The sequence below is a fragment of the Aythya ferina genome, assembly GCF_964211825.1.
Source record: "Aythya ferina genome assembly, chromosome: 13".
Classification (NCBI taxonomy): domain Eukaryota; kingdom Metazoa; phylum Chordata; class Aves; order Anseriformes; family Anatidae; genus Aythya; species Aythya ferina.
Window position 1 is genome coordinate 1,478,043 of NC_140311.1, and position 23,878 is coordinate 1,501,920.

Genomic DNA, 23,878 nt, shown 5'->3' on the forward strand with positions numbered 1-23,878 from the left:
GGGGTCAGGCAGAGGGCTGGCTCCCCTCCTCGTGGTGCCGCAGCCAGCGGGGTGAGCGCGGGGATGGACGTGGCCAGCCGGGACCCCGGGCAGCGCGCTGGAGGAGGGTGCCCGGGACCTCTGCCACCGGGAAGGTCGCAGTTCACGTGTCCCCTGCCCTTGGCAGAAATAGCGCCCGCTAATCTGCAAGCTAAGCAGCTCTCCTGCGTGCAATTAACAGGGATCACCAGCCCCGGCCCCGCTCAGCACGTGCCGGCAGCTAAAACCAGGCTGGGTGCAGGAGCAGAGCACTCCTGAGAGCACTCCCCAGCATCTCCCAAACCAGCAGCCTGCTGCTCGCACCCACTGGCGGTTTTTGGGGTCCCCCCCAGCAGGGTTTAGGATTTAGGGAGCCCCCAGAGCCGGAGGTGCCATCCCCGTGGGCACGTTGGCCGTGGGGCGAATCGACCAGGCAGCCCCTTCCCTCCCCTCCGCCACCGACCGCGGGGCTGCCCCGGCTCCACGTGGGCTGGGAGCGGTGCTGGGGTGATGCCGGGGGGAGCGGGCACCCCTGCCCTCCCCCTGCCCTCCCCCTGCCCTCCCCCTGCCCACCTCAATCAGCATCACCCTGCCCCTAAGCCCCGCCAAGCCCCGTAAGCTGCTTTCTCGGGGCTCCGGCAGCCGCCGTATTGATGGCCCCACTCTTACTCGTGGAGCATCTCCCCAGTTAATCGATTAATAGGATTCCAGCCCCAAAATACCTCTCCCCCACACACACACACGACTCATCTCCAGCCAGGAGGGAGCTGGGGGAGGGCTGGGGCAGGTATAAGAGGCTGCAGGACGGGGAGCAGCCGGGGAGAAGGAGGAGAGGAGGAGAGCAGCACCCAGCCCAGGTGAGTGCTGCCTGCATGGCCCCGGCTGCTTTGTGGGGTGCTGTGGGGCAGGGACATCGGTGACGGACTCGGGGCTGAAAGGAGGGAGGCTCAGGGCCGAAAAATCTGCCCAGATGGCTTTCAGCATGGGCAGAGGCATCCTTAGCCAGGAGGAGCCCCAATCACCCCTCTGTGAGGCTCAGCACACGCAGAGGAGGCTCCGGCTCCCCTCTCCGCTGCCTTTCACCCCCCTTTCCCCAAATCCTGGCCCCCACAGCACCGCTCTGCTCCCAGGCCCTTCGCACCTCCTCGTGCTGCTGCCCCAGGGACCCCGCAGAGCTTCGCAACCCCCCGAGGGATCACAGCCCCTGTGTTTGGGACTAATCCCTTGTTTTCCCATGGGGACAGGGATCAGCATCTCCCCCGCTCCCTCCCCACGGGTTCCTTTTTCGGGTTCCTTTTTCCCCCTCCAGCATCGCTGCTTACGTAAAGGAGCACCTCTGCCCACACGGCCCCGGGGCGTCAAATCCTTAAGCCCCGCTAATGTCCGAGCAGCCTAAAGTTTAAGAAGCTGAGCTCATCCCTTCTAATCTCCCCGCAAATCAGCGAGATATTTGCCCTTTAATTCTGGACGCTGGGCTTGGGCAAGCAAAGGGCAGGCAGCCCCGGGCTGGCTGGGAGCAGGGGGATGGATGCGCCGGGCTCGTGGGGCAGCCAAGGGCTCTCAGCTGCTCTACCTGCGGCTTCCTCGCCCTCCTGCGAGCAACGGGACCAACGGAGAGCTTTCCTCTTGTTAAGTCGTGGCAGCGAATTCCCTGCAAAGAAGAAAATTTATAAACCCAGCGCGCCTTCGAGCCTCTCCTTCATTTTCTTCGCTTTTCCCCCTTTTTCTCCCCGCAGGTCCGAGCCGCGCGGCACCTGACTTAAAATGGCAGATGGAGCAAAGTGAGTGTCTGTAGGGGCTGTGATGTCCCCGCTGCGGCTCCTGGGGACGCTCCTCTTGCCCCAGGCTCGCCGTGGCCATCCCAACCTCTCCGTGTGTGTGTTTTCCCCGCAGGGTGTTCAAGAAGACGAGCCCCAACGGGAAGGTGAGGACCTACAGGACCTACAGGGCCGCCCCCGGTGTGGGTGGGGGGACACGGTCTGGGTTTTCCTTCCCTTGGAAACCTCCCGATTTCTCTCTACCTGTCCTGGTGCCACCAGTGGGCTCACTTCTCAAAGGGAGTGTTTTGAAACCCCCTACGTGACCCCTTAAATGTGGTGCCTGGTCCCACACCGTCGATGCCTGCAGGGTCAGCGAGCCCTGCAACGCAACCCGGGGCTTGGGAATTCGGGGCAGTTGGATGGCAGTCACTAACCTGTTCCCTCTCGCCACGTGCTCCCCTAGCTCTCCATCTACCTGGGGAAGAGGGACTTCGTGGACCACGTGGAGTCCGTGGACTCTGTGGGTGAGTGGGGTCCCCCCATGCTCGAAATCCCGGCGTTTTCCTACAAATACCTGAAAAGAAATACCTTTAAAGATAAAAGCCCTTTGCAAACAAGCACTGCTGGGGGGGATGCTCAAGGGAGTGCCACCGTCCCCATGACAGGCAGCTCCCTCCCAGCCGATGAGCAGACGGTTTTGCCCTTAAAAAGCACAATATTATTACAAGGATCTTCTCTCCCGCTGCCATGCCGAGCTCTCTGCCCCTTCCTTTTTGCTTACTTGCAGATGGCGTCTGCCTGATCGACCCGGAGTACCTGAAGGACAGAAAAGGTATTAAGGGGCAGGGACAAAAGCTCTGAAGTTGCCCGTGCCTTGAAGAAAGATGCGATGGATCTCGTTAGCTCTCTGCTTGGGGCCAGATCTTTAACACGGTCACATTGCTGTAGATAACCGGCTTTTAATGCCAACGAGATATAAACACAGCTCCTCTTTCCTCCCTCCTTTCCCAACCCTTGCCTTCCTGGCACCCCCGCGGCGGCCCCAGTTTACGTGACGCTGACTTGCGCCTTCCGCTACGGCCGGGACGACCTCGACGTTATCGGGCTGACCTTCAGGAAGGACCTCTATGTCCTGACCACGCAGATCTTCCCGCCGGTGCCCGACCAGGTGCCCAAAACCCTCACCCCTCTGCAGGAGAAGCTGATGAAGAAGCTCGGCGAGAACGCGTACCCCTTCACCTTCGAGGTAGGGGCTGCTCCTCCCCATCGCCACGGCTCCGGGGCTCACCTTGGGGCACGTCCTTTATCTGCTCCTTCCCTCTCCTGCCCAGGTTGCCACCAACTTGCCCTGCTCGGTCACCCTCCAGCCGGGACCTGACGATGTGGGGAAGGTCAGATGCTGTCCCCAACCCGTGTCCCCAAGTCGTGGGGAGGTGGCCGTGAGGTGGGGTGAGGGTTGGAGGAAAGGGGCAGGGGGATTTGGGGCTGGGATCTCCTGGGATGCGATGGAGGAAGGAGGGGAACAAGCCCAAACTTCGGGCAGCTCGGAGCCCCCCCTGCTTTGTAACCCGACGTGTGCCCCCAGGCCTGCGGCGTGGACTTCGAGGTGAAAGGGTTTTGTGCTGAAAACCTGGAGGAGAAGATCCACAAGAGGTATTTGCGGGGGAACCCTTTACTTCCCCGTGGCCTAAAACTGAACAACCAGACCGTTTTGGGGTGGCCAGCTCAGGGCTGGGCCAAGGCTGTGCCGTGGCACACTTGGACTGGGGGCTTTGCCCGTAGGATGGGTGCTGGTCCCCTGCTTGCACCCTCCCCACCCTAAAAGCAGGCTGTAGGTTGCATGGTGTGACCAGAGGAACTGGGATGCCCCCAAAGACAAGCCCCGTGTCTGTCCCCCTGTGCGTGGGGGTGTCCGGCAGCGGTGGTTTCTCGCCCCGCAGGAACTCTGTGCGCCTGGTCATCCGCAAGATCCAGTTTGCACCCATGAAAACGGGCCCTGCGCCCAAATCGGAGACCACCCGGCAGTTCATGATGTCTGACAAGCCCCTGCACCTCGAGGCCTCCCTGGACAGGGAGGTCAGCACAGGGGCCGTCCCCTGCCTCGTGCCACCATGAGCACCCCCAGAAATGGGGACCGGGACGTCTCTGTCCCCAGCCCCGCTGGCTGGCCACGTCACCGGCTCTCTTCTGACTGCAGATCTACTACCACGGAGACCCCATCAACGTGACTGTCAACATCAACAACACCACCAACAAGATTGTGAAGAAAATTAAGATCTCAGGTGAGAGCGAGTGCGAGGGGCACGTCCTGGTGCCCGCTGTGCTGGTGTTGGGGATGGGGAATGCGTGCCCGGGCTCCTGCCGCCGCCTCAACGCTGCTCCCTCTCGTCTGCCTCAGTGGATCAGATCACGGACGTGGTTCTCTACTCGCTGGATAAATACACGAAGACCGTGTGCATGGAGGAGATCAAGTGAGCAAAAAAGATCTGGCAGGCAGCGTGGCACGGGGGAGAAGAGGGAGGAAGCGAACGAGGAGTGGGTGGTGACGGTGGTTTTAAAGCGGGCAGCAAAAAAAAAAGAAATCAGTGTTAGAAGAGCAGATGCTGAGGAAGCAGAGGAGAGGGAAGGCTGTGGACACCGAGCCCCCCAGCACAAGCTCGGGGATGTCCCTGGGGGAAGGTGCACAGCTGTCCCCAGGCTGCTTCCTCTCCCCATTTTGCATCTTGAGGCCAGCTGCAGTCAGGCAAGGCCCCTGGGCCCCTGAAAAAGAGGAGGGACAGAGCAAAGGTGGGGGGGGTAAAAAAAAAAAAAGAAGTGGTTGTAGAAAGGAACAAAAGGAGGAAATGAGCCCAGACAGCTGCGGCGGGGAGGATGGGGCAGGAAGGGGGCCCTGCCCTGCCCTGGTGTGGTGCTGAGCACCCAGCAGGGTGCTGCTGGCCCTGAGCTTCTCCTCTCCTGCCCCTTTCCAGCGAGAACGTGGCGGCCAACTCCACCTTCTCCAAAACCTACTCCGTCACCCCCACGCTCTCGGCCAACCGCGAGAAGCGAGGCCTGGCTCTGGATGGAAAGCTCAAGCATGAGGACACCAACCTGGCCTCCACCACCATGTAAGAGCCGGGCTTGTGCCGGGAGAAATCCCTGCTCAGGGAGCTGAAGTGGCCTCCAGAAGTTTTGTTTTCGGCCGTCCCTCCCCTCTCTTTGGCTGCCACGTTGTGCTGTCCCTCCCCACTAACCCCAGTGCACCCCACACCAGTTGGGGCATGGAGGCAGCCCCGGAAGCTGTCACAGGGCTAGAAGGGATGGTGGCATCTCATCTGACAGGGGTAGAAGGGATGGTGGCATCTTCCTGCTCTCTCTCCTAGCCTGAGGCCCGGCATGGACAAGGAGGTGCTGGGGATCCTGGTGTCCTACAAAGTGAAGGTCAACCTGGTGGTGTCCCGAGGAGGGTGAGGCTCAGGGACATCCCCTGCTCCCCGTGGCTGTGGGGGCAGCTGAGTCCCCTTGGTCCCCTCCAGCCCCATTACCACTGCCCTTCATCCATGCTAAAGCATCTTCTAGCTGATCTCAAAGCAAACTCTAACATCTCCCCTCCTTTCCTTGGCTGCTTTCTGTCCCTTCTCTCTGTGTGGAGTAGCATCCTGGGGGATCTCACTTCCAGGTAAGCAGGGAAGTGCCTGCGGGGCCAAGCGCTCAGCACCAGCACGGTGTGGTGCTCAGGGCCCGTGCTGAGTGTGGTGCTGGGGGCATTCACTGAAAGAAGAGCTTTCCCTTCCAGCGACGTTGGCGTTGAGCTGCCCGTCATCCTGATGCACCCGAAGCCTGCGGACGGTAAGTGGCACCTGGGACACAGCGAGAGCACCCGGGAGGAAAAGGCAGATCCCGTTCAGATGGGAGCTGGTAGCAGTGATGGCACGGGGCAGCCCCAAAGGTTAGGCGAGGTGCTCCATGGAATGAGCCAGCGGGCCTTCGCTTCAGCCACACCACAGTGAACAGTCCCTGTTCTTCCCTAATCCTCCCCAAACTCCTCCGTGCTTCCCACGGGCACCCAGCCACTGCTGGGTTTCACACAGCAGTCACCCCGCTATCCTGAGCACGCGGGGAGCAGCTCTGCCCCCGCTGCCACCCGTCCGAGTGTCTGTCTAGAAAAGCACCCGAGCATTAAGGGATGTCTCCTGAGGGCCACTGCTGCGTGAACCTGCATGTTTGTCTCTTTCCACCCCTGCCTCGCCATGCTGTGCGCTCATAAACGGACTGCAGACAAGCCAAGGTAAGCGGGGGGGACACAAACCTTGTGCAGCCATCACTGAGCAGTGTGGGACTGCGGAGGTGTGCTGGGACAAACCACCCAAATTTGTGGCTGTGTCACCGTGTGCTTGGATAAAACACCCAAATCTGTGCCCTTGTCACCGTGTGCTTGGATAAACACCCAAATTTGTGGCCGTGTCACAGTGTGCTTGGATAAAACACCCAAATTTGTGGCCGTGTCACAGTGTGCTTGGACAGAACACCCAAATCTGCACCGGTGTCACAGCGGGGTGACACCCAGCAGTGTGACACCCGCTGTGGCAGCATGGATGTGAGGATCAGGGTCACGAGTCCGTTCTTCCAGCCCCATGCCCAGTGTTGCCTCCCAGATTTGTGGGGTGTGGTTGTGTGCGTGTGTTTAACACTGTGACGGGATCTGAGAGCCAGGATTTGGGGTCTGGCAGCCCGGGGCTGCCCGGCGGAGGGCAGCTTTCTGGGGGGCACCCCCTGGCTTCGCCTTCCCCGTGGAGCCGCCCCATTGCCCCGGCCCCATTTTTGACTCCTTTCTTTTCGCTCTTTCTTTCGTCCTTCGCTTCTTTCTTTTCCCCTTCGCCGCCCGGCCCCGCTGCGCGCTGACAGGAGGTAACCGAGCCCCGCTGCCCTTTCCCCTTAACCCCCATCCCCGGGGGGCCGAGGGCGGCGGGGCTGAGCGTTGCCATGCCCGTGCCTTGCAGCGAGGAGGACATCGTCATCGAGGAGTTCGCCCGGCAGCGCCTCAAGGGCGAGCGGGACGACGACGAGGACAAGGAGGAGGCGGACAAGGAGGAGAGCTGAGCGATCCCGCCGCCATCTTGAGACCCCCCCCAGCCGCCATCTTGGGACCCCCCCCGCCATGGCGGCCCCCTCCCCGCTGTGGCCACGCCCCCCCGCCGCCATCTTGGGCCCTCCCGCCCCCCACCGTGGCCACGCCCCCCTCCCGCTCTGACCACGCCCCCCTCTCCGCCGTGCCCGCCCCCCTCCCCTCGCCCGGCGTCGTGACGTCAGCGCGTCGGCGGCGGAAGTGACGCGGGCGGGGCGGCGGTGGCGGCGAGCGCTCGGCGGCGGCTGCGGCTCCGGCTCCTCCTCGCTCCCGGCCCAGGCCCAGCCCCAGCCCCAGCCCCAGCCCCGCCGCCATGTCCGGCCCCGGCAGCGGCGGCGACTTCGGGAACCCGCTGCGGAAATTCAAGCTCGTCTTCCTGGGCGAGCAGAGCGGTGAGCGAGGCGGCGGGCGGGGCAAGGCCTCGGGGGGCCGTTACCAGGCCGTTACCGGGCGGGGAGGCGCTGCCGGGCTTCGGCGGCCCCGTCGTGCATCCCCCTCGCCCCCCCACCGCCTGGCTCGGCCCACGGGCGGGCCGCGGCTCCGGGTGGCCTCGTTCCGATCCCGCCCCGCTGCCGTCGCCCCCCGGTTACCGGCCGGCTGCAGGTCCCCGGGGGGTTTCCAGGAGCTGTCCGGGCCCTGGCAGCCGTAGCGAGGCGCGACCGTGACAGCCTCCCGTCAACCGGCGATTTATTCCCTTTTTCTCCTCTCCCCGCGCCCTTTGTATTTCCCTTGGCCTCCTCCCCCCTCCCTGGGAGAGAACCCGAGGTCTGATCTTTGGTTCCCGCTCCTCTCCCTTCTGCCCCTTGCCTCTAGGCGGTATTTGAATACGTAAATTTAAACTTTTTAAGCGAGCTGTCAAAGTTTACTGTGTATCAAAAACCTCGTTCCGAATAAAGTTTGTAACGTCTGAAATCCAAGTCGTAAACGTTGCCCTTCTGTGGAGCCAGAGGCAGCTGAAGAGCGCCCACGTTGCATCCCCGTGCTGGGTTCTGCTGTTTGCCTCCAGAACCCCTGGGCTTGGTGGTTACATAAGTGGGAAAATGTGAATAACAAAGCAGGTTTGGTGCTGGCTCAGAGCAAGCAGATAACTGTCACACGCATCGCAGCACACCTCAGCTGAGCGCTGAGTTTTCATCATCATTCATTTTTCCCTTTCATGGGTTCGTTTGGCCTAGCGCTCTTTTGCAAAATCACCAGCTGGGAAATTATTCACAAAATGCCAGGAGCCAGTGCCCGGGGAACGGCCTTCCTCTGGCAGCGTGCTTCTGGTGACCGGTGCTCCCGGCACGTCACCTGCCCCAGCAGCAGTTATTTTTTCCCTCTGCTGCTTGGAAGTAATTTTTCCCTCTTCTTTTGTAGTGGGGAAGACCTCTCTGATCACCAGGTTTATGTATGACAGTTTCGACAATACTTACCAGGTACGTGGTGCGGCCGCTTCTGCATGAGTGCCTCTCCTCCCCGCTCCTCAGCGAGCTCCTGGGGGAGCCGTTAGGGCAAAGGCAGCTCTGCAGGAGATGTCAGCTCGGTGTCGTTTCTGAGGTGGTAATGTGCCTTGAAATGTAGATGAGACCTCGTGGTTCAGCCCAAAGATCTTGTATATTACCAGGGAGTGTGGTGTACAAAAGAGCAGCGAGGTTTAAATCCTGCCTGGCTGTTTGAGAAACTTGAGGAAAATGGGGAGAAACGGTGGTTTGTGGGGTCAGAGAACAGAGAAGACGATGGGGAGGGTGACTGAAGATGGACGTGAAGCATCAGGAAATGGAGAGAGACAATAAGAGAAAAATATGCTTACGATAGGTTTTTGATCTCTTTCATCATTATAGACTTTTCCATTTCAACAGGAATAGTTGAGTCCAGAGCGCAGAGCTGGATCCACAAGATGTCAGCACGGTGTATTCTCTCTCTCTCTCTTTTTTTTTTTTTTTTTCTTCAACTAAAAGGCTATAGATAGAAAAAGCCAGGGGAATTTTGGCAGGGAGGGAGTAGGGTAGGGATGGAGAGGCTTCAGGCTGAAAAGCTGAGGATGTGTAGGAGGCCTGAAGATTTGGGGAAGAGCGAGTTGCATCAAAAGCACTTAGTGGTATTTAAGGGAGTAGCAAATACCTTTAAGGAAGACAAAACTGGTGCTTTGTTTTAGTGCAGGCCAGGAGGAGTTGCTGGCTCAGATTGGAGTCATTTTAAGCTGGCTGTGAAAAGAGAAAGTGGTTTTCTGGAGGACAAGGCACTTACTGAAGCTGGATCTTGTGCTTTCTGCGTGGTTCTTTTATTCCTGGCTCTTGCAGGGCGCTGCAGTGGGTTTATCTCATCACCATAGTTGTTGTAAATTGTGCCTGGGCTGCAGAGAACAGGGCACCTAGAAATGGGTGCTAAGGACAGAAATTGATGGTTGAGGTCTGTTGTGCTGTCAGGTGGTTCACGTTCTAGTGGAGCCCTTCCAGGACTCATCAGGGCAGTGTTTGAGTCTGGGGATGGCCTAAAATACTGAAATGGGGGGTGGGGGTGGGCTGGGACGCCTGCTTGGTTTAAACGCCTGGGGATGTTTAATTCTCAGTAAGTTTCTGTAAATGTTTCTGCACGGGAATTGCTGTACAGCGACGGAAACATGAATGGAAGGAGGCTGGCAGGAAGAGCTGCCTGGGAAACGAAGCTTCTGATTGTCGCTGCGAAGGAGGCGTGCTCTCGATCGGAAAGCCCTGAATCACTGTTACTTTTTAGGTCTCAGCACATTGCTCACAATTTATGTAACTTGTTCCAGCTTCTGGGTATTTCTAATCAGAGAAGTCTTAGCAGGCTGGATTGCTGTGAGCCAGAGGGAGATGACGGGAGAGATAGGATCTGAGTTAAGATGCCTGAGTGTCTGAGAGGCAAAATTAGGCTCTGGTGTGGCTCGGAGGTGTTGGGAGGATAACGGGAGGTGAAGATGGTGGAGATGCCTCGATGGCTTTGTTTGCATCACCTCTATTGAATGCAAACGACTTCAACAGCTTAATTACAAGCTGGGGAGCGTTTTTTAGAGATCGTGTGGAAAGATCTGATGTGCAGATGCTGGGAGGCGACTTGCAGTTGCTGGTGCTTTTCTTCTTTTTCAGGCAACCATCGGGATTGATTTCCTGTCCAAAACGATGTATCTCGAGGATCGCACGGTGAGTGAGGCGGCCGGGTGAGAGCACAGCAACCGCAGCTGCTGGGCGTGCGGCTCTGCCTGCCCGCTCCTTCAGCGCTGCTGAAATCCCCCGGCAGCCTTGGCCGAGCCTGACCCAGTCTCCCATTTCTGGTAAAACCTCCAGAATGAAGTCAAATCCCTTCGTGCAAAACAGGGGCGAGCTCGTGCCCCTCTCCCGGGGGAGCCAGCTGTCTGCTGCACCTGCCTGCCCGAGGCGTGGTTTGCTCCCAGAATTTGCAGCTCTGCCTCTGGGGCTGGCAGTGGAAATGGGCATGGGCACGCCCCAGGCGGCTCCGAGTCCTGAAGTCGCTCAGGATAAGCAGCGGTGGCACAGTTCCCCTGGTAGAAAGGCTCTGTTTGTAACGCAGTTTTGCCTGCCTGTTAATAAAGCAATCCTGCATTTAGCTTGCATAAAGAGACCCCTCACATCCCTCTCCTGTCCTGCAGTATTTGTCTTTTTGCTAGCTCAAGTTTTCCTTTTGCTAATTTTACATCTGGCTGAGAAGAAGGAAGCCGTTGGGAGGAGGGAAGGGCGGGTGGTGTGGTGGAGGTCCTCTTTGCTTGGGGTCTGTTGCTTCTGAAGAAGTCTCATCCCTGCGTGTAGTGAGATTCGAGAGTGCTTCTGCCCCACCTTACCAGTGATCTGCTGCTAGAAGAGACCTTGTTCAGCCTTTGTTTGAGAGAAACTGCTTGGATAGCGTTCTTCAGCGTTGTTAGCAGGGGGAGAAGATCTTGGGAGTGCAGGTACAGGGGGCCTGCAGAGCCCGCAAAGCCCGACAGAGTAACAGAGCTGCTGAACGGGGGTAAGGGGAGGAGGAAAACCAGGAAAATTCAGGCTTTGAAAGAGTTTCTCAGCTGGGGCTCGTGTTGGATTTTGCAGTAGTGCAAATGAGATGAAGAAGGCGAAGCCTCTAACTGCAGCAGCTGCTTCGACACACTCGATAAGCCTTTACACTCAATGCTAGATCCCAAAATTCGACCTGTGCTGATCCCCCAGCTCTCAGGATGGCCTGGGCCGCGTGCGCTTGCCAGCAGAAGGAACAAAGAGATGTGAGCCGGGTTCTGTGTGTCTGTAACACCCAGAGCTCTCTCTGAGTAGCTTTCCCCAGAGCGTGACCATGGTGTGGTGTTTCTGGTGTGTAATTAGTGCCCAGGGAGCTGTGGTGCTACCGGGGCCGTGAGGAGCCCCATCCCTGCTCCTGACAGGCTGGCAGCTCCACGTTACAGCCACACCATGCTTGGAAGCAGAGCGCTTCCTCCCCTCCCAGTTTAGTCCCAGATGGGTGGGTTTCAGCAGGAGATGAGCCAGTCCAGAGGGTGGTTGCTGTCCCGGCTCGCACCCGCTGCCATGTTTGAGCACTTCACATCGGGCTTTCCAGCAGAGTAATCAAACTGGCGGCTGGGTGATGGGCTCCTGACAACCAGGAGTGCCCACACCTCTGGGAGGTGTTTTCGGGCTATCTTGGGTTTCTGATGAAGTGGAAGAATGTGTTCATGCCTGCGAGTTATTAATGGGCTCGTGGAGGGGGAGGTTTCTCTGAGGTGTTAGGCTGAGCTGAGCACAGGTGGAGGTTTCGGTGGCTCTCTTCACACTTCTGTTCCGTTTTAACTTTCCTTTTGTTGCGTTGTTTTTGCCTTGCAGTTTTTGTTTTTTTTTTTCTTTTTCTTTTCATTTCACTTGAGTTTCGGTTTTGTTTTCCATTTTCCTGCTCCTTCCTTTCCCTCTTCCCCTGCACTTTTCCATTTCCCAGATCAGGCTGCAGCTGTGGGACACAGCCGGCCAGGAGAGGTTCCGCAGCCTCATTCCCAGCTACATCCGTGACTCTGCTGTGGCTGTCATTGTCTTTGACGTTACAAGTAGGTATTGAGCCCGAGTGGCTGCAGGGGCCTTGCTTTTCACGGGTGCCTGGTATGCGCTGGAAGCGGTGATGGTGTGTGAAGGGAGTTAAGGCAGGCCCCAGCACTGTAGCTACGTGAGCATCCTCCCCCACAGGCACTGCTAACTGCATCTCATCATCCCCAACCTAGGGAATCGTTTAACTCTGGTCTGGTCAAAGCTCAGGCTGTGGGAGGCAGAGGAGCAGCAGGGGGGTGAGCAGGGGTTGTGACTGCGTGTCTTTAACTATCAGAGTAAAAGAGGATTAGTAGAATTTGGAAAGCTTTTTACTTTTTCTGTTTAGTTTTAAACCTCCCAAGTCCTCTCCGCTCTGGGTAACTAGAGAGGTAGTACGAGGAACCTCGGATGGCAAACAAATGAAATCCTGTCGGATTGGGCAAAGCAGCAAATTGCAACACCCATTGAAATGGAAGCTGTGCTGTGCCTTGTGAGGGTTCCAGCCTCCCATTTCATTGAAGAATGGAGCTGGCAGTTCATCCGAGTCACCAGAGGGCTTTTGAGAGAGACACAGCCACCATCATTTCTAAAGAATAAACAACCTTAAAGGGGAATTGTCTGTAACTCCTGGCAGCAGTATTTAAGTAGTAGATATGAATAGAATTATTTCATTATAACTTGGTTTCTGACTCCGCTTGATCTGTCTTTTTCAATTAAGCTACAGTATCAGCACACATAGCTAGACTGGGTTCATACCAGTGAACAAAGGAAAGAAAAAACTGAAGATTTAAAAACAAATAAAAACCCCACAAACCTCTGGTCCAGCTCCATTCTGCCCCAAATCTAGGTTATAGCAAGTCCTTCTGATCAGGGGGTTGTTTCACTTCGTCAACAGAAATGTTTAACATAATAACAGCCTGTGTGAGATTAATCACTGCACGAAATAATGACATGGGTGCTGCTCCAGTCCTAGAGCTTGAGTGCCTGACTCGAGGAGGATTTGTGGCACGGTGCAAAATAATGTAAAACTCATCTTTTGGGATGTGCACGGGATGATTTATGTGCTGGGAAGGGGTCTGGGTGAGACAGAGCAGCAGGCTGCCGAGGTCAGCAGCTTTTCCTCCCCACTGTTGCGGCAGCTATAGGATGCTATTTATCCAGGCAGGTGGGAAAATTTTGCCACGGTCTAGGCTGTTCTTAATGGCTTCCAGACATGTCAAAAATAATGAAGTGATAGCTGATCTCATTGTGCCTCAGTAATGGTCTGATCTTTTCAGATAATTTCATTTTTTCTTGTTACTGCTTTTTGTTCCGATCTCAGCCACTAAGAGGCTTTTAGTTTGCTTGTGTCAGCGAGGGACCAGGCTCGTGCTTCGAGGGCACGATAATGGTGGCTGGCAGGATTAGGAAAACAGTTTCCTTCCGCTCTGAAGAGCTGTGCATGTGCGTTTTGTTTAACATAACTGTATTTTAGAACCTCAAATAGTCCTCTAACTCAGCGCTGGTCATGGTAGGGCACAACAGGGACAGTCCTACGTGGCATACTCAGGTACCTGCCAAGATGCTCTAACTAGAGAGAAACTGCTGGCTAGTGTCTGGTGGGCTGGGAAAAAATAAAAAAAAAATGTTTAGTTGTTGTTAATTTTTGGGCATCCCAAAGTGCGAGTGGCCTGTGGGATGATCAGTGGTGGAAACCCCACGCTGCAGCTGGGGCCGCTCAGCCGCGCAGTGACCTCGTTCCTTAGGGAGACTCCGTTAAGGCTTGGCTGGGGACTCTCCTCCTTCCAGACCAGCAGTGTGTTTGTGCACACTGTCATGTGTGAGAGGGTTATTTATGGTTTTTCCTCCAAAATGGGCACACATGAACTTCTAGAAATGACAGACCCCAGGAATATTGCAGGTAATTCCTTGGTTCCCTTCAGGGGAGCCCGCGTGGTACTTGCAGGACTTCCCTCACGTAATTTTTCTTTGACTACAAGAGGATTGCCAGGGCCAGTTCCTCACCAGTCTGTGGTACTTCCTCTAGCTGCCTTTTTGATGGTGAGACTGAGGGTTGGAGCATTTAAATCACCACCAGGGTAAATTTTCTGGTGCAGCAGTGATGTCCTGGGGTCTCCACAGGGATTCTCACTGCGAAATCTGAAGGCAAGAGCCTGAAGCAGGCGTTAGCATCAATCCGTTCTGCCAGCACTGCTGTAAAACTGGCCCAGTGCTTGCAGGTCCTCACCCTGAGTTTCCAGGGGTAGGGCAGAGCCCTGGCTTTGCTCCTGCAATCAGTGCTGCCTTCAGACCCAGGAGCTAATTGCTTCAACGGTAAGCCCTCACCTTCCTGAAGTCCCAGGGCAGCCGTGGGGATGCCTCGATGTTTGGAATCTGCTTGTAGCAAGACGTTTTGCAGACACGTGCTCTGCCCAGCATCCATTCAAATTTCTCTTATAAGCAAACTACTCACTGGTCCTTCTGAAGCTTCTGCTCCCTTGTAGCCAGTGCCCTGCAGGCTCCTTCCTACCCCTGAACACCTAACCAAGCCATGAAATGCAGCAGGGAACCAGTAAGGGACCAGTATGGAAGCAGCACCTGCCCACCTGTGAAACTCGTGGCTGCTTTCTGCTGGATTTCTGGCAGTGTGGTGCTGCTCACACAGCCAGCTCCGTGGGGTAAAAGCTCCTGAGGAAATGGCATCGCTGCCAACTGCTGAAAGCTTTTGTTGGGCATTCAGTGGGGTAGTTGGGCGTTTTTTGGCTGCTGGTGCTTCAAGTAGGCAGGGCGCAGCACCACGTGGGCGCAGTGATGGTTATTGCTGTCCCGTATGTGCACCGGCTGCTCCCAGAGGTTAGAAGATGAAAAGGGTGAAAGAGGAGAAATAACCAGCAGCTCAGTCTGGGTGTAGCTGTGGCTCTGGAGGTGAAACTATCAGAGCATTTGGTACTTGATTCGTAACCTTGCCCCTGTCAGGAAGGGAGAGCCCCGTGTCCTGTGTGATGCCTGCACTGCAGCATTGCTTCTGTGGGACCTGAAGGTAGCGACTGCCTTAACCCTGCATGGAAATGGCACTGCCACGGACACCACCATCTTCTGGCCACTCGGTGCTGTTGTGCTGCTTGGTGTCAGGGCTGGGGGAGCTGCGTGTCTGCCATGCAGGAGCTGCCCGAGGAGCTTCAGTGTCAGATTTGATGTCATGGGAGGCTGGGAGTTCTGTGGAGACCCCGTACGTGCCCCGTAAATAATCCTGGGTAGCCTGGGAAGATCAGCTCCGCGTTGCGTGCCTGCTACCACTGGCAGCAGCGGCTGGAGGTGCAAGTCACAGCCTTCAGCTCCTCAGTGCCACGGCTGAGGGAGTGGGAGAACCTCTAGGCAGATAAAGGAGGTGAGGAAAGCACGTTGCCTACAAACAAAAGCAGAAGAGCCAAGTTCTGTGCTGTTTGAATACTCAGAGTTGGGTTGCAAGGTCAGCCTGAGCTGCATGCAGTTAACTGTAGCAATGGCCTTTTCTCTAAAGGACAGTTTCCTCCTTTCTTTTCTCTCCTGCGCTCTCTCTCTGCTCTCCCTGGCCTGGTACCAGCAGGTTCGGCTGCAGCTCTGGGACACAGCAGGCCAGGAGCGGTTCCGCAGTCTCATTCCCAGCTACATCCGCGACTCCACTATTGCTGTGGTAGTGTATGACATTACAAGTGAGTGCTGCTTCGCTGTCTCCTTATTTGAAGTACCGCATGTGAGCAGGAGTATGTGACCTCCACAGGTTCTGCAAAAAGGTTATTTGGTTTTCTGCCCAAGCAGAAAACGATTTGTGGGTCGTTTGTATGTGGTGCGGGGACACCTCGAGAGCACCCGCATGCAGGTGTAGTTAGTTTCATAAGTGTTCTCCCTCGCTTAAAACAGGCTTTGTCCTTAGCTTTCCCCTCTGTTTCCTCCCCACAGACTTGAACTCTTTCCAGCAGACCTCCAAGTGGATCGATGACGTTCGGACAGAGAGGGGCAGCGATGTCATCATCATGTTGGTGGGGAACAAAACTGACCTGGCCGACAAGAGGTAATGGAGGGGAGCTGGCGGCCTCACTGCCCTCGCCAGGAAAAGCAAGGAGCTGACCAGCTGCTTTTTCTTTGCATGCAGAGATAAAACTTAGCTCAGATCAAAAAGATGCCTTGCCAAAGCAAGGGAATCTACCTTTTTTTCCCTGGTTGTGTGAATGTGACCCTTCCTGTGTGTGCAGCTGTAAGATCATAGTGAAGTTTCCTCATGTTACAAGATGCAGCATGAAATATTCCCATTATCAGTCTAAAAGGTTGATCTCTGAACATAAATTGCGTGCCGTAATGTGACACCGACTGTGATGTTGGAGGTGTGAGAGGAAACCAGATCAGCAAAAGCAGACTTTCCCGAGAGACATAAAGTTAATTAGACTCTTAAAATCACATGGATTTCGTGTTTTAGGACATGTTGTAAAGCATTCTGCTTTTAAAACCAATCCTGGAGTGCTGCTTCAGCTAACAGAGCCAATGGAATAGATTCTTAGAGGGCTGCAGGTCTGCACTTCAGCTTTTCTATTTCAGAATCATTTCTTGATTGCTGAATTAACAAAACTTGATTAATGTTTTCAGAGATTTTCCTTCTTTATGCAGCCATAAGTAATACTGTAGATAAGGAAGATTTCTCATTTCAGCGGTCAACTTCACTGGCAGTTGGCAAAGGGCAGTCGGTGTAAGCCACACAACTGCTCGCAGTCCCAATACTTTAAAGGGTTTCACACACCCCAGCTGTTCCTAAAGGTGTGGTTTGTGTATCAGGGGATATACGAAGCGTTGAAGTGATGAGGAATTTTTACCTGGTGCAAAAGAGAACATGTCAGAAAGCACAGCTGGGAAATACACGGATCTCGTAGCAAAGTGGAGTCTCTTAAAATCAAAACCTTATTCTTTGCCCGGTCATGAGACACTTCTGTTCAAAAGATAACACCTTAAAAAGCTGTTCTCTTCAAAAAAATCCTGCCCTAATATCTCAGTTGCCTGCTTGTTCGCTCTCCTTGGCATGATGGGCCTAACAGGAGTCTGGTTGTTTCATTTTGGATGCTGTCACATTTCTAATTCTAAACCTTGCTTCGCTCACTCCTGGTGTGTAAATACTGCTTCAGAATGTATTTTGGATTTGGTTTTTCTTTGGGTTTTTGGTGTTTTGCAAATGCCTGTGTGAGACCATGGGCAGCATCCCTGGCTGCACAACGTGGTGTTGGGAGATGCTTTTTGCCCTTTGTCTCTGCGCAAGTCATGCTGTCAGTTTTTAGTTTGCAAAGCAGGAAGAGCACAGACAGTACTAAAACTGACAGGTGGTTCGAGTCAGTGGGGAAAAAGATAACGGGAAGCTTCTGCTGAGTGCTGTGCAGGCTCTGCGCTGATGACACTTGGTGAAACCTGTCCTGTGTGCACCACGCAGACCACCTCAGCCTTGATGTATATTTTGCTTTTCCCAGTTCCAGTGGAGGTTGCTCTAAGTAACCTGTGCCTTGCGTGCCAGAAATGTTGGGGGAAGCCCGGTGCCTCAGAGCATCAGAAATGCGATAAATGTATGGAGCCAATTTGGATTAGGAGACCCAGGCAGCAAGAACTCAGAGCAGTCTGGGCTCTTAGGTCAGCTCACAAAAGCAACTGAACAAAGTCTGGGATGTTGTCCTTGAGACAGCTCTGTGTGTTGGCCAGGTGCACAAGGTGCACGTGTTTGTACACAAATTAGTAGCAGTACTGTTATCATCATTGCTGTTGTTATTATTTTTGTTGTTATTATTTTCCTGTCTTAACAAACTGTCTCTATCTCACCTCATGGGCTTTACTTTCCCTTTTCTCTCCCCCACCCCAGAGAGGGTGAGCGCACGGCTGCGTGGTGTTTAGCTGCTGGCTGGGTTAAACCACGACGCTGCTTTACATCACGCCCCATTTTCTTTTGGAACTGGAAAAGCCAGTGGGGTAATTTCAGCCTTGATGTATTCCCAGGTGGTTCAGAGGTAGAGTGTGTGCACAGGACAGCTGGCCCAGCACTGCCACACAGATAAAAATACCAGAAACGTGTGTGAAAAATAGTAACAGCTGGGCTTCGTGTGGCACTAAAAATTCCTATTTTAGGAGTTTGATGTAAGTGTCAGTCGTCCTGGTCTAGGCATGAGTGTGGAATTAGGGCGTGTATTCAGCTATTGTTAAAAGAAACCACTTTGCCTTGACCAGAGAGAAAGTTAGATCTGTGGCAGGCTGAAATGCTGGGCCTCTTAAAGCTGGACAAAGCCACAGGATCAGCTTGAGCCTCAGCACATCTTTGGGGAAAAACAAAAAAGAGCAAATTGGAAACCATTCACCCTGTGGTAACAACCAAGTGATGATGCAAGTGAAATTCTGATGCCAGAAAGCTGAATTCAGAATAGGGCTGCTTTCATTTGGTGCAGCCTGTTCAGTTTTTCTCTCCTACTAACATTGCTTCAGTTGGTAGCTGTTTGGTTTTTGTTTTTTCCCTGCAGTTTTTGTTTCTTACCATTTTTGAACTGTCGTTTTTTGGTTCGGTTTGGTTTTTCTTTCCTGTGATTTGTTCTCGTTGCTGTAGACAGGTTTCTGTAGAGGAGGGTGAGAGCAAAGCCCAAGAACTGACTATGATGTATGTTGAAACCAGTGCTAAAGCAGGATGTAATGTCCACCAGGTATGTACAGGGTGTTGGTCAGAGCATTTCCAGGTGCTGGCTCACACGCAGCAGCACAGCTCTTGCCGTTGCACTTGCTGCTGGAGCCTTTCTGATGTCGTTCTGTAATCTCATAGAGTTCCCTTCTGGTGACTTTTGGGAAACTGCATTCTGCAGCAGGTGCAGCTCCTGGGGATTCTGCTTTCCCTTGAGGATGCTGTGAATGAGCCTCGGGTGTACCACACAAACTTCATCCTGTGCTGAACGTCCTTTATTAACGATCCTGAGTCCAGGTGTTCCCTGAGTAACTTTCCTGAGGTTGTTTCTGTCTTAGCTGGAGAACCCAGGGGTCCTAAAGACTCAGAGGTCCCGAGGTCTCCATCTGTGGGCTGTGCTCTGTTGTAAGGGGTGGTGAAGAGGCCCTCCACTGACAGCATTTCAGTCACGTATCTCTAATTCCTCCTGTCTGATTTTCCTTTTTGTCTTTCTGCTTCTGTTTGCACCTTTATCCAGGCAAATCACTACGGAAGAAGGTGAACAGAGAGCCAAAGAGCTGAATGTGATGTTTATCGAGACGAGTGCAAAGACTGGATACAATGTGAAACAGGTAGAGCAATGTTCTGTTTTATAGACAGGAAATGTGTGCTTCCCTGTCTGCTCTGTGGGAGGATTAATGCTGCTTAGGGCTCGTATTCCCCCAGATGCCTGTATTCTTTATTGCCAGGCCCCGAAATGCTTCTTGCCCAGCAGTCAGTGCTGCTGCTTTTCCTAGTGGAAGCTTCCTTCCTGTTGTCTCAACAATCCCCTGTTAAAGCAAAGGAAGCTTAACTTGCCTTGAAAGGAAGGAGAATCTAAAAGCAGCGTGTGCTGAGCAGCAGGAATGTCACTGCTTAGTGCCGCCTGTCAGACACAATTCTGTGTTTCCTTTGCTTTTGTTAACCGGTAATGCACTGTTGTCTAAAATTGCTGTTGACATCAGGCAGGGTAATAGCATGTGCTGATGCACTAGAGTGGAGGTTCCTGGCTCTGTTGGCAAGCTGCAGAGAGAAATCATAGAAGGATTGGGGTTGGAAGGGGTCTCTGGAGATCATCTAGGCCAGCCCTCACGCTCCTAGTGGAGTCAGCTAGAGCAGGCTGCCCAGAACTGCCTCCACTTGGGTCTGGAATATCTCAGCAGATGGTGACTCCATCTCTCCAGGCAACCTGTTGCAGTCTTCAACTACCCTTACATTAAAAAAAAATAATAGTAAGCCCACATTTTTTATACGTTTAAAGAAAATTTCTTATCTTTTGATTTGTGCACAATGCTTCTTGCTGTAAACTCGTGAGGCCGTTCACCCCTGGTTCAGAAATTGCTCTGAAGCACGGCAGAACTTGAAGGATAAGGCAGCTGTGAGGCCTGGGTATCGTCAGAAAGCACCAGCATGGTTGGTGTCAGGAAGCTCCTGGCTGGGATACGCACTTCCTAGTTTGCTGCACACCAGCTGGCTGGGAGAACCTGACAGTGGGATTAGGAGACTTTGGTTTTGTTCTTTGAGCTGTTCTGGATATAATCCACTTCAATCTTTGGTTCTAATTTACTGTTGCTTTATTTGCTTAGTGTGTGTTTGCAGTGAGAATTTCTGTGGCTAAGATTGTTAAGGGCAGGTACTGATGGCAGCAGCTTGTTCGTGCCTCAGTGGCTTGATTTTCCAAGTAATGCAATTTGGAGATGTGGATGAAAAGCCCCTGCCAAGCTACTGGGAGGAAAAATCATCACCATCAGATGATTCCTCTAGTTCTTTAAATGAAAGATCTTTGCAGCATTTTTCACCGACCGCTTCATGGTGTCTGTATGGTTTGCTGCTTCGTTAATGTCAGCAGGAGGAGCTCTAAGCACTGACTAGAAAAATTATGCAAACCTATTTTCTGTTTTTCTGGGGATACGCTAGTCATTCCCAGCTCTAGCATATCCGTAGTAGCTTATGTGTAGCTCACTTGAGCCAGCTGAAAGCAGGACTGAACTGAAAGGTCAGCTGTAAAACCTTACTTATTCCATAGACTTCTTGAGCAACCTCCCAACAGACCAAAGGTTTGTCAGCAGTCCCAGGTACAGCACTGTGACGTTGCTGTGTGCAAAAGCAGCTGAGTCTGGAAATGGGAAATTGTAGCCTCTGACTTGCTTCCTGAGTGCAGGAGGGAGTTCTTCCGTGCACCCCTAGAAGAACTGTTTCTGTTGAAAAAGAACTCCATGTTCACCTCAGTTAGGAACAGAGAAACATAAACCACCTGCTCTGCAGGCAGTGCATAACTTCATTTGTTTAACCAAGCCTGTTGGGTTTCTTGTGGAAAAACATATTTGTTCAATTCTCAGATCTGCTGCAGAGCAATGTTTTGTTCTAACATGCATTTCTTTCTGACAAGCTTCTCGCTTACCTATTGCTATTTTTCAGCTTTTCCGTCGTGTGGCTGCTGCCTTACCCGGGATGGACAGCACACCAGAGAAGAGCAAAGAAGACAGTATCCTTGTTTTCTCATCGGCAGATCTCCTGCTGTCACAGGGTTTGGCAGTTACCTTTGGTCAGATTGGGCTTACGGGCTTATTTTTGCACATTGTGGGGTTGGCTTTTGCTGGGGTTTTGCAGACACATGGCTGAAACCATGTGGTGTGGTGTTTACCTGTGCCCATCAATTGTGGCCCCTGCTTGTGGTTTCTGTATAAATGTACATAAATATTAGAAGCGTGAGCACTCCACTTAAACTTGGAGTAAAGCTCACACAGATTTAAAATACTGTAATATTTTCCTTTCTTTGCACAGGGCTGTTGTGTGTGCAGACAGGTCCAGCTGGGCTCTGTGCTCTAAATGGGCTCAACATACCCAGTCCCCTGGTGTTGCGCCTAACCCTGTGCAGCCAGGATGTGTCCTGCTCAACTCCACAGCTCCAGGGCAGCTGGTAGCATTTTCAGATACTGCTCGAGTTCTCTGTTCTCTAGCTCTTGGCTTTTATTTTATTTCCCTCGAGACGGGTGATTTCCTTAACCCGTCCCCTTTCAGTGATCGACATCAAACTAGAGAAACCTCCTGAGCAGCCAGTCACGGAGAGCGGCTGCTCCTGCTAACAGGCCCGCTCTGTAGCAGCACGTTCCCCGACCGGCCAGTCTCACGGAAGAACATCACTGCTCATTGGCTAGGCAACCCTCCTGTGGGCTGAAAACCAACCTACTAAGCGAGCGAACTCCCTGTTTACTGGTGGGGAGCAGCCCCGGCCGCCCCTCTTACTGCATGGTATGAGCCTTGAGTGCAGAATGAGTGTCCTGTCTTTTATTTTGGGTTATTTTTTATGTTGGTGCACTTTGGCACTGTGGTGCCCTTTACACTCTCTCTTTCTCTCTCTCTTCCTCTCCCTCCCTCCTCCACCTCGAGCCTGTCTGCTCAGATGTATCTTGTGAATGCCGTGGAAAAGCCACCGAGTTAGGGAAAACAAGAACAAAGCTTGGGGGTGGGTTGTCCACCTTCCTTCACTGCCTTGCATCTTAACTAGCTCCCTGCCCACTCCAGCCACGTCTGTCCTGCATCCCCACTTCCTCTGTTTCAAGGCTGCTCCTTCTAAACCAGTCCGGCTGACTTGGCCTTGCCTCTCTGGACAGCACAGGTTACCCGGTTCTAGGCTTTTGCTTCCTGCAGGGCGCACGCAGCGCTAGCTCCTCGGTTTCTCCTTTCTGTGGATGATCTTGGCTAACTCTTGCTCACGACTTCTGAGCTTTGCCCTACGCTCAGCCCCTCGCGACACAGAGCCCCGGCAGCCCCCAGACTGATAGCTTCGACCTTGTTGCTCCCGTTTGCGTAGCAGAGCCACCCCGCAGGGCGCTCCCTTCAGTGGGAATACCTTCCCGTCTGGAGGCTGCTGGTGCTTGGTGAGTGCTGGCTGTCAGATATGGGGGAGGAAGCGGGTGCAGAGGCTTTGCAGCACGAGGCCGGGTGGGGAGAGATCCTCAGGGTGGTTTGTGGGCTCCTGGCTGCCAACGGCGAAGGAAGCAGCTCTGTGGGGTCCATCGCTGCAGGAGCAACACCTGCCCCGGGTGTCACGGATGCCTTTCAGGTTCCTTTCCTCCTCTCCGTCCTGTTCACACTCTCACAACCTCAGAGTTGCTTCTCGGACGCTGGGAGAGCCCCAGCAAAGTGAAGGCCAGTGATAGCTTTTCTGCTTCTGTACCTAGGTTGCTGCTTGATGAAATCACACACAGCTGCTTCTGCTTTTGTAGTAGACTTACAGGGGGTGGGGGCTACTAGACACGTCACTTTGGGAATCATGGTAAGCTGTGACATTGCCAAAACAGACCAGTGGTAGCAGGGACTTGTTACCAGGCACGGCTAGAGGAATGTACGCTGCTGAAGTGCGTTTTGGTGTCGCTTCTGGACCTCCAGGGTTGGGAAATACCTCGCTCTTCCCCCAGCTCTCTACCCCTGGTTTCCAACAATGTTAGTAGAGCTCTTCAGAAACCTTTCTTGTGGGTTTGTGCGTTTGTTTTCTATCCCCCCCCTTCCGTCTGCTCCAGAAGTCAGGAGGTTTGTCCGTTGACAGAGAGGAGAACGAAGCAGCCAGACGGCTGTAAGCCATTCCCTGTCCCTTTTCTCAGCCGGCCTGTGTCGGGGCTGCTGGTGGGCAGGAGCAGGAGGCACTGGGTGCTCAGGGCACGACCCCCTCGCGGTGTTTGGCGGGTTGGTGACACTCCCCCAGCACGATGCCTGGTCGGTCACTGACACAGCGTGTGCACTTTGAAACCTGCGGGCTGGGGATGGAGGGGAAGGGGCAGCCTTGGCCCGGGAGCTGGAGGAGCTGCGGGTGCCTCCCAGCTGCGTCCCTTCCCCTCCACATGAGCCGGCTGCAGGAGGAAGCTGGGATGTGGCTTCCCATTTCCCTCTGGAGTGTCCCCCCCTCTCCCCTCCTTACCCGCCGTCCCAGCCGGGTCCTTGGTGCCCCGGCGGGGAGCTCGGCCCCCTCTCTGTACATAACTCCTGTCGTGTGGGAATTGCTGATGTTTGTCGGTGTGTCTGTCTGCCGTAGAACAGGTTTTGCTCTCCCCTTCTTTCTCACGGGCAGGCGTGCGCGGCCCCTGCTCTCGTATTGTTCTGAGTCACGGACCTGGGGGGAGGGAGGGGAGGGACCGTAAGTAACGGGGGGGGGTAACTAGTGAAATAAAATAGTTCACTTCCCGCTGTCTTCTCTATGGATGTGTATTATATTGAGTGTGTGTCCGGCCCTGCTGTCTCCTAGCTGTTAGCCAAGTAAGTGTGACTATTACTCTGAGTATGGACTGTCTGACCACAGCCGTGTATCACACTAAATAAAGTTATTTCACCAACG

The 23,878-nt window shown here is 54.0% G+C and overlaps 2 protein-coding genes across 5 annotated transcripts; both read left to right on the top strand.

Annotated features, from left to right (window-relative positions):
- Positions 1-618: 618 nt before the first annotated feature.
- On the top strand, positions 619-7,794 carry ARR3 (arrestin 3). The gene is made up of 16 exons (XM_084534633.1): positions 619-875; positions 1,755-1,799; positions 1,912-1,942; positions 2,242-2,302; positions 2,566-2,610; positions 2,825-3,024; positions 3,110-3,169; positions 3,364-3,431; positions 3,719-3,854; positions 3,976-4,060; positions 4,177-4,249; positions 4,748-4,885; positions 5,141-5,224; positions 5,413-5,436; positions 5,554-5,610; positions 6,758-7,794. Exons 2-16 carry the CDS (start codon positions 1,783-1,785, stop codon positions 6,855-6,857), a joined length of 1,179 nt encoding a protein of 392 aa, XP_084390759.1. The 5' UTR covers positions 619-875; positions 1,755-1,782; the 3' UTR covers positions 6,858-7,794.
- Positions 7,077-23,876, top strand: RAB41 (RAB41, member RAS oncogene family). 4 transcript variants are annotated; one of them, XM_084534637.1, is made up of 9 exons: positions 7,124-7,274; positions 8,242-8,300; positions 9,972-10,025; positions 11,797-11,902; positions 15,445-15,550; positions 15,798-15,909; positions 19,046-19,139; positions 20,965-21,031; positions 21,568-23,876. In XM_084534637.1, the coding sequence occupies exons 2-9, from the start codon at positions 8,275-8,277 to the stop codon at positions 21,630-21,632; spliced, it is 630 nt and encodes a 209-aa protein (XP_084390763.1). In that variant the 5' UTR covers positions 7,124-7,274; positions 8,242-8,274; the 3' UTR covers positions 21,633-23,876. The 4 variants fall into 4 exon arrangements, with proteins under 4 accessions (XP_084390762.1, XP_084390761.1, XP_084390764.1 ...); XM_084534636.1 differs by lacking the exon at positions 15,445-15,550 and having other exon boundaries at positions 7,077-7,274; XM_084534635.1 differs by lacking the exon at positions 11,797-11,902 and having other exon boundaries at positions 7,094-7,274.
- Positions 23,877-23,878: the final 2 nt, after the last annotated feature.